At 50.4% G+C, this 9,399-nt stretch overlaps 1 protein-coding gene across 3 annotated transcripts in view; it reads left to right on the top strand.

Moving 5' to 3' along the window:
* The first annotated feature begins 698 nt into the window (after positions 1-698).
* The window catches only part of RIMBP2 (RIMS binding protein 2), a 57,996-nt gene continuing 49,295 nt past the window's right edge, over positions 699-9,399 (top strand). For 2 of the 3 annotated variants that reach the window (XM_066200186.1, XM_066200184.1), the window contains exons 1-3: positions 699-938; positions 2,014-2,096; positions 2,725-2,807. In XM_066200186.1, coding sequence (XP_066056283.1) covers positions 2,769-2,807 — 39 coding nt within the window. In that variant the 5' untranslated portion in view covers positions 699-938; positions 2,014-2,096; positions 2,725-2,768. The remainder of the gene's footprint in view (positions 939-2,013; positions 2,097-2,724; positions 2,808-9,399) is intronic. The other variant, XM_066200183.1, reaches the window with a different exon arrangement.

Genomic DNA, 9,399 nt, shown 5'->3' with positions numbered 1-9,399 from the left:
TCTGCAGCCTGTGTGGGAGCCGGGCAGGCAGAGCTGTGGCTGCAGGACACTCGGGGTCCCACCCTGCCCTGCACGGGCAGGACAGATCTACCCGTGAGGACAAGGTGGGAGCCCGGGGAAAACTGCTCCTGATGTAAAACTGCCCTTAGTTTAAAACTGCCCTTAGTTTCAAATTGTTCCTAATTTAAAACTGCTTCTAAGTTTAAAACAACTGCTCTTGCTTTAAAACTGCTCTAATTTAAAACTGCTCTTAGTTTAAAACTGCTCTTAGTTTAAAACTGTAGAAGAATGTCTTTACATGTAGGTTTGTCCATAAAGAAAAGGATTTATTATACCTCTATTTCAAATGAGTAATACTGATTTATTTCTGGTTCTTCCGTCCATTCTCCACCACTTGCTGGCATTATTTGTGAAAGGAGGAGATGGGTGAGGGCTTTGTGTCTCCTGCCACAGGCTGGCTGTAGTGCTGAAAAGGGGAAAAGAAATTATCTTTTGTTCAAATATCACTTTTGGTCTTCACAAGTTGTTCCAGATCAAATCTTTTCTTTGAGAATTGGCCCAAAATAGGCAGGAGGAATAATCCTCTGAGCTGTGATAAGTGTTATCACCAGAAATCAATCTTAGAAATAATTTCCACGGGTAAATGTGGCGTAAACTGGTGGAGAAGGAAATGCAATTAAATCAGGCGTGGGGCAGAGAGCCTGCAACAACTTTTCTGTAGAATTCAATTAGGTGTTAATTTGCTGCGAGCTCAGGAAACAACAGCACAGCGCTGATGGGGGGAGAGGATGGCTAATGAGGGATGGGCAGGTCTAGGAGAGGATCAAACCCTCTCGCTGCTGCTGTGGCAAAGGATAAATTCAGGGCTGCCTCCTGCAGTCACACCCCGAAGCGTTCAGAGGGAAAACATCTGAGTTTCACCCTGCAGGGAGACGCAGGTTGGTTTTTCCCCTTGCAGGCAGGGAGCGGTGTTTGAATTTTGCCTGTGACGTGTTTTACAACATCATCGTTGTTTGTTTTCTGTTGGAACCCTGGAGGCTGAGAATTTCAGGGTTTCTGTGCTGAGGGGTGCTGTCCCTCAGGCAAGCACCACATTTGACCTGAGGCCGTGGAACCGACTTCCAAAATTGTGCGATGGCACTGGGGCTGTGGGTGTGTGCTTTGAGTGGAGGTGTGTGATCTCACAGGGTGGAAAACTTGGATTTGGGGTTTTACTATATAGTAATGTAAATGGGGCAAGATGGAGGATTTGGGGCATTTTCTGGGTCCTTCTTCACCCTCTTCTCCATGGCTTTGGGTGATTTTCTGTAACTGGGTGAAAAAGGTCCCCATTGCAGGCCTTGGGTGGTCATTATTGGGTTAGAAATATAAATAATAGAGGTGCCACCTCGTTATTGGGAAATTATCACTTAAATAACCTTGGAAAGAGTTAGAGACACCCATTTAACCTCATTTTCTACCTTGCTAGTTAGAGTTCCTGGCTCATGAGTCTGTAAATAGATAAGAGTTAATAAACACCGAGTCCACACAGGAAACTGTGACTGCCATGTGTTAATCCCGGCTCTAACACCGAGAAGAAATAAGACGCAAACCTCACAGTTTTGCACAGAACGGATTTAACGCAGGTTACATTAAAGCAGAATGGAACGTCCATATCTGCCCGGCAGCATTAATGAGATTTCAGGAAAGAGAAGGGAAGAAAAATGGCAAATATGTTGGTTAACTCTTGTGTTTAAATCAAAAATAAGTATTTTGTGGTGTGCTCGCCTCAAGAGTGCCCTGAATATTGTCCTTTAAAATCTACAGAGATGTGGCACAGGTTGGGGGCAGTGAAATAAGGAGTTGTGGCAGTTCTGAAAGGTTTGTGTGTTTGTGTGGTGGTTTTTGTGTTTAACGTCGCTGTTCAGTGTCAGTCAGGTCATCTGTGGGTCCCTCCCAGCCCAGAATATTCTGTCACTCTGGGATTGATTTGAGACACTTTTCCAAGGAGTTCTCTGCTGGTTTCTCACCCAGCTCTTCAGGGATGTTTGCGGCCAGCAGAGGAATCCAAACTCAGCAATCAAAAATCAGTTTAAATGGCAGTGAAGAGTTCTGAGGTGAGCCCTCACTTCCAGGTAATTTTAATTAAAGAAGCTTTGGCTGGACCACAGAAGGACCACTGGAAGGTCCTGTCCAGCTTTCCTTAAAATCCGTGCAGGGAAAGCAAATACTTTGCTTTGCTCATAAATTACTTCAGTGTTTCTGTGTGCCACCTCAGCTTAGCAGAAGATGAGAAATGGATTGTGCAGTCTTACTTGAAGGCTGTAATATTTTCTGTTCTGAAAACAGAATTTCTGGAGCATGAAGAGCCGGCTTTGAGTGATGCTTCTGGCACCTAATCCTTAAAATTATTCAGCATATTTTTCTCGTGTCTGTCTTGAAATGAAAAATTATCTTGTGTTTGCAAGTCACTTACAACTTCTAAATTTTGGGCTAAACTTTTCACAGAGATTTCCAAAACGATGCAATTTATTAATGTAAGTTTCTGCCTAATTAAATTACTCGGAGACAGCTGAATAATTACGGCTGCCGCCAGAGTTCACACGAGGGTTTTTAACATTTGCATCTCTGCATTTCTCGCTAAAAAATTCTGCCAATCTTTGAAAAAAAAAACCCAACCCCACGAAGCTTTTCGAGCCGTGGCTGATGTCACGCTTAGGTTGGGTACATTTCATCCTTTTTTAGTGCCACAAGAGTGAATTTTTCACCTGCCGGGGCGCGAGGTTTCCATGACAACCGCTGATCCTGTTTGCTGCGCTGCGCTCCCGGTGCGTGACCGAAAGGAAAAAACCTTTTGGCGAGAGGATTGCGAGAAGCGAGAAGCGAGCTGACTAATTGCAGGGAGAACAGCGCCGGGAGCGGCCGCTGCCTTCCCGCGGGGACGGGAGAGAAATCCGCGTCTGTGCTGAGGGGCTGCACCCTGATGGGGACACAGCGATCGCATTTATCACGTTTGTCGCGTTTATCAGGTTTAGCAGCGCTGCCCGGGTGGGGAGCAGCCGGCTGGGCTGCGGGGGCAGAGAGGGACCCGGGGCTGGGGGACACACGGGGGGACATCTGGGGACATCCCCGGCTCCCGGTGCTGCTGTCCCTGCTTTGGGGAGGGTCAGGGGCTCCTATGGGGTCACCTTTGGGGACATCCCCGGCTCCCAGTGCTGCTGTCCCTGCTTTGGGGAGGGTCAGGGGGACACACAGGGGGACATCTGGGGACATCTCCAGCTCCCGGTGCTGCCCATCCATCCCCTGCCTGTGTTCGGGGCGCAGAGATGGACCCAGGGTCAGGGTCAGGGTGACCCTTGGGACACCCCCGGCTCCCAGTGCTGCTCTCCCTGCATTGGGGAGGGTCAGGGTGACCCTTGGGACACCCCCGGCTCCCAGTGCTGCTCTCCCTGCATTGGGGAGGGTCAGGGTGACCCTTGGGACACCCCCGGCTCCCGGTGCTGCTCTCCCTGCATTGGGGAGGGCCAGGGTGACCCTTGGGACACCCCCAGCTCCCAGTGCTGCTCTCCCTGCATTGGGGAGGGCCAGGGTGACTCTGGGGACACCCCCAGCTCCCAGTGCTGCTCTCCCTGCATTGGGGAGGGCCAGGGTGACTCTGGGGACACCCCCGGCTCCCGGTGCTGCCCATCCCTCCCCGTTTGCTGCAACCCCCGATGTTTCGGTCGGTGACTGCTCAGGGGACGCTCCTGTTGCAGCCGCCGTCCCCGCCGAGCCCCACAGCCGATCAGAACTTTGCTGGTGTCCTTTAGCTGGTGGTTTTCCTTTCTTCTGCCAGCAGAGAAATTGAGGTGAGTGCAGAATGTGGGTGAGGAGTTTCTGATGAGTTACCACCAGGTTTTCGAGGAGCCTCCAAAACCACGCCCTGCATTTAAATTACCTTGAAATATTTGGTGTAATATTTGGTTTGACCTGCAGGACTGATTTAGGTCTTTAGCTCATCCTCTGGGCTCGAGGTGAAGAAACAATTTCCTACCCACTGGAGCCGTGAAACAAAAGATGAGTGGGTAAGATGAAAAGAAAATCCTTGTTCAGGGGACATCAGGGAATATCAGCCCGTGCCAGGCTCACAGCAGCTCGCTCGGGGAGTTAATGTTCAAGCCACTCTGGGCTGCCTTTGTGCCTTTCCCCAAGAGCAGCGATGCTCATTCCCCTCTCCCTCAGCAGCGGATGATTTTCCTTTCCCTTGGGTGTGATTTGTCCTGCAGGAAGCAGGGCTGCGCTGTGCTAAAGGAGAGTTAGACCCTCCGTATTTCAGACACACAGATGATTTAAACGTCTTGGGAAGTGAGTGTAAAAATAATTGAAAGAAAAGCTCCTGAAGAGATGCTGATTTTGCTTTAGCCCAAAAATCCACCTGATTAACTGTCTGACAGTGCCCTTCCTGCAGCCAGGGCAGGTGTGAAGTCCCAAGGTGATGCCTTGAGCAGAACTCGCACATTTGGGGCCTCACTGCAGGGAGCTGCAGCTGCTGCTGTTCACTCGTGTGGGGATGCTGCCACAAACCCACTGCACCTGGATATAGCTAAAGTCATCTCTTCACCCATTTTCACTTTGAAAACAGTTGAGAGGGTCTTGTCATCTTCATACTGTGTGCCAAAGGTGAAGACAATTAGATGGAGAAGTGAAGAAACTGAAAATTAAGAGAGAAAAGTGAAAAATCAGGTGAGGAGAGTAAGGCAGAGCCTGAGATGAGCAGCTCTGGGTGATGGCCCTGGTCTGAGCAGCAGCAAGTCAAATGCGGTTCATTTTCTCCTGAGCTCCATCTATTTTGATTCGGGTGACCTGGTGAAGCATTTCCACCCTGCTGGTCTGACCTTTGACTGTGTATTTGAGTTTTATTTACTGCTCTTTTCTCCAGCTTACACATACAAATCTACTCCTGAGGCTGCAGTTAATGCCTTGATCTTGAAGCACAGGTTCCTCACCTCCTGACTGCTGCGTTTGTGACCTGCCTGTCCCTGCAGGACAGAGGTTCTGAGTGTTTGTGTTGGGCTGTGGCTGTTTGCTGATATTAGAAACAGGTTTGCATTCAGAGTGAGGTGGAATACGGGAATATAAACCCTCGTGGGAATCGCCCACGAGCTCAGGTGACCCCGGTGTTTGTCCCCTGCCCTGTGGCTGAGCTGATGCTGCAGAGAAATGGGCAGGAGTGAGAATGGAGTGAGCTGGTGGTGCAGGGTTTGTTATCTTCGCGGTTTTATTGAAGGGAAGAGCAGCAGCGAGCGGGAATTGTTTGTGTTTCCTGTGTGACATCTGCTCCCAGTTGCCATGGTGCCAGGACACGGTGATTTCCAGGGCCAAGGAGCTGCTGGGCTCCTGTGGCCCTTATTTAGCAGGGCTTTTCAAGAAGTGCTATTTTTATTTGGCGTTTCTCATGCTAAATTCAGCCTGCTGATTAGAGGGGTAAAGCTGCATTTGTTTTCCTTTGTTAGAACAGGGGATAATTTGCACGGAAAAGTTCCTATTTTTAAAAGGAAGGAAATCCAATTGTGGAGTGATTTTATTTCCAATGCAAACGTCTCTGAGCAGCTCTCCCTTTACCTTAAGCGTGGTGGTGGAAAACACTCAGGCCTGTTAGTCTCCCTGTAGGGATTCGTTCGTTTTTCAGTGTTAACACCAGAAAATGTCCAGCTACTTTCCCGTGCTCCTTGCTAACATGTGCTTCACCATGGCAGTTGAGAGGAAGGATCAAGTGGGAATAGTAAAACACCCAAAGAAAGTAAGACTGTCTTGTTTGTTTCTTTTTCATGGTATGCAATAGCTTTCCCTTGACTTAGAAAATGTAATTTATTCTGAGTGCAGCTTTCTGTGGTAACTGTGGCAGCCAGTGCTGCACAGATCTGCCCCCTCTTTGGGACAGGCAGGGGACATGCAGCACCTGCCTTGGTCTTCATCCTCATCTTCGTCTTCATCCTGCTGATGTGCATGTGCAGTGTCAGAGGGCAGGGGGGGTGGCAGAGCCTGGGCTGGCAGGGGCAGAGCAGCAGCAGCTCTCCTGAAAGATATTTCTGTCTCCTGAAACATATTTCTGTATCTTGAAAGCCATTTTCCTCTCCCCAGAGCCATTTTCCTCTCCCCAGAGCCATTTCCCTCTCCCAAATCCATTTCCCTCTCCCCAAACCCATCTCTCCCTCCTGCCCAGGCTCCCTTTGCCCAGTGCTGCTGTTGACGGTCACAGTCAGGCAGCACAGGTGGGTTTTTTGCATTTTCCAGGCGCTGATTGCAAAGATCAGCTCAGGAAGGGTCTAAAGGGCATTTGTTGTCCAGGCTGTGCCTCTCTTGGCCGTGGGGAGGTTCTTTAATTTACTACTGAGGATGAGTCAGCTCTGCCTTTAAAATCCAGCTCCTGCAAGAAATGAAAAATGGACTGGGGGTGCTGAGGCTGGCCTTTGGAGTGAGTCACTTACAGGGCCAGAATACATGAGAAAAGATCAGAAAGATTCCTGGTTTTCTTCTTTTCAGGCACCTGCAGCCTGCAGGTTTCCCCTTTGCTCCCGGCTGAGCTCTGTTTGTGCATTCGGAGACCAGAGAGCTCTGGCAGGGGCTGGAGCCAGAATGTTCCAGCGCAGCCCTTCCAGGTGACTGCCAGCAATCCTCCTCGGGGAGACAGAGCTGCGAACAAGCGAATAGTGTACAAGGGGGTTTTAAAAACCAAAATAATTGACGGCTGAGCGGGCCGGCACACGGGGCAGCAGATGCCTTTCTGCGGGCAGTGAGGAGCCCTGTTCCCCAGACAGGGGTGTCGGATTGCATTAAATCCACCCGAGCCATCCGCTGCCGGCAGCTCTTCAGTCAGCCCTCGCTCCCACGGGAGGGTTTTCACTTTGGCTCCGCTGTGAGCACACAACATCCGTGCCTTCCTTCCTGCCCTTTAAGAGATGCAGCTTACGTGTGAGGTAACGCGATTTATTTTAAACGCCTCTCCTGTTTAATTTTGCACGGCGGTTTCTTTGTCCATTGTCTCATTTCCTGTGAAGTTCGTGCAGGTGTGGGAGCCTTCAAGTCTGTGCAGGGCCCCGGGCACCCAAAACCCAGCCCTGCCGGTTGGCACTGGGGAGGGCTGCCCGTTTGCTGGCCGGGTTTGCTCCCCGGCTTCTCAAAAGACCATCCCGGGTGTTGTTTCCTTGACTCAAAACGAGCTGAGAATGCAGGGGATGCTTCAGGCATCCATCCATATCCCTGGAAATCTCCCTGCTGGATGTATCCTGCAGGAAATATCCCTGCTGGGCATATCCTGCAGGAAACATCCCTGGAAATCTCCCTGCTGGGTATATCCTGCAGGAAATATCCCTGGAAATCTTCCTGCTGGAAATCTCCCTGCTGGGTATATCCTGCAGGAAATATCCTGCTGGAAATCTCCCTGCTGGGTATATCCTGCAGGAAATATCCTGCTGGAAATCTCCCTGCTGGGTATATCCTGCAGGAAATATCCTGCTGGAAATCTCCCTGCTGGGTATATCCTGCAGGAAACATCCCTGGAAATCTCCCTGCTGGGTATATCCTGCAGGAAATATCCTGCTGGAAATCTCCCTGCTGGGTATATCCTGCAGGAAACATCCCTAGAAATCTCCCTGCTGGGTATATCCTGCAGGAAACATCCCTGGAAATAATTCCTGCTGGATGTATCCTGCAGGAAATCTCCCTGCTGCCTGGAATTCTGCCTGACCTGCTCAGGACATTTCAGATTATTTTGCAGATGCTGTGGTCGTGCCGTGGGTGCAGCGTGGCTGAGGTGTCAGCCCACGGGTGGAATATGGAATTGTGGGGTTTGCTGCTTGTGTTTGCCTTGGGGAAAAGGCTCCAGCAGGGGAAATGTGAGCTCTGAGCGAGTCTGCCTCCATCCATGAGAGAAAGTTCGGGGTCTGTTCTGCGGCTTGTTGGGGCTGGTCTGGGACAGTGCTCTCAGGTTCTTTTCTGGGGAAAAGTCAAATTGTTCTACAAGAAGCTTCTATGGTTTATTTTCTTACAGTTAGTTTTCCACAGTCACTTACCTGTAAAAGTTTTGGATTCACACAAGCCCAGCTATTAGATTACTTCAAGCCCTTGATTTTTGTTTTCAGTGAGTACTGAGAACTTAGTGAACACAGAGAGCTTTGTTTTAGTGAGCATTTTCTTTTTTTTTTTAGTGAGCATTTAGTGAGCATCATGAGCCAGGGGGTGCCAGGCTGTGCAGTTAATCACTGAAACCCAGTGTGAAACCTCTGGAGATGGGCAGGGAGCTCATTTGGAATTATCAAGGGCTGTTTCCCCTGCACTTGCACTTCAGGCTGCTCAGTTTGGTCAGCATTTGCCTCTTTGCTGTCCTGGGCTGGGTGACCTGATGGATTCCTGCACTGTGCCTGCCTCTGCTGATCTGCAGGGGTTGAAGGCAGACCTCAGCTGACTCCAGCGAGGTTCTGCTCCTCGGGCACAATTTCATTGTCAGAACTGTTCCACACAGCGAATAAACGGAGAACGGGGAGAGGGGGCACCGCGCAGAGAGAGGACACAACTCTCATTAAATTTGTATGAAGAAGTCAAAAGCTATTCCAATAAAAACCAGAAGGATGAGGGAAGAGTGCACGGGAATGCTTCCCATAGGTTTGTTTTTTGGACTGGTGCTGCTTTATTGCCAAGGAGTTTGACAGTCCCAGTCATGCCAGGTTCCAAAACGAATTTGAAATCCCACACAGCTTCCCCTCGGGTCGAGGCAATGACAGAGGGGCATTAATAATTATGAATTCTAATAATTAAAATTATTGAATATTAAAAATAATTATTATTAATAATAATTTAAACAATTAGCACTATTATAATATATTATTTTAAATAATAATGATGATAATCATAATTAGAATAATTAGAAGAATTCCCATTAGAATTCCCTTTAGAACTGAGAGTGGGGGAGGCAGGAGTGGAGAATCCCTGGCACTGACGGGAGGGCTGGTGCCAGGCTGTCCCCACGTCCCCAGGCTGGTGCCAGGCTGTCCCCACGTCCCCAGGCTGGTGCCACCACGTCCCCAGGCTGGTGCCAGGCTGTCCCCACACCCCAGGCTGGTGCCAGGCTGTCCCCACGTCCCCAGGCTGGTGCCAGGCTGTCCCCATGTCCCCAGGCCGGTGCCAGGCTGTCCCCACGTCCCCAGGCTGGTGCCAGGCTGTCCCCACGTCCCCAGGCTGGTGCCACCACGTCCCCAGGCTGGTGTCCCCAGGTCCCCAGGCTGGTGGCAGCGTGTCCCCAGGTCCCCAGGCTGGTGTCCCCAGGTCCCCAGGCTGGTGTCCCCAGGTCCCCAGGCTGGTGGCAGCAGGGCTGGGGGCTGCCCCGAGTGTTTGCCGTGTCTCCTGAGCTCCCCTCTGGCCGCCCGCAGGCTCTGTTTGGGGCTG

This window comes from Chamaea fasciata, unplaced genomic scaffold (genome assembly GCF_029207755.1).
Source record: "Chamaea fasciata isolate MVZ Bird 193981 ecotype frontalis unplaced genomic scaffold, bChaFas1.0.hap1 SCAF_18, whole genome shotgun sequence".
Classification (NCBI taxonomy): Eukaryota; Metazoa; Chordata; class Aves; order Passeriformes; family Sylviidae; genus Chamaea; species Chamaea fasciata.
The sequence above is the reverse complement of the archived record's forward strand: the minus strand, read 5'-3'. Positions and strand labels throughout refer to the sequence as shown.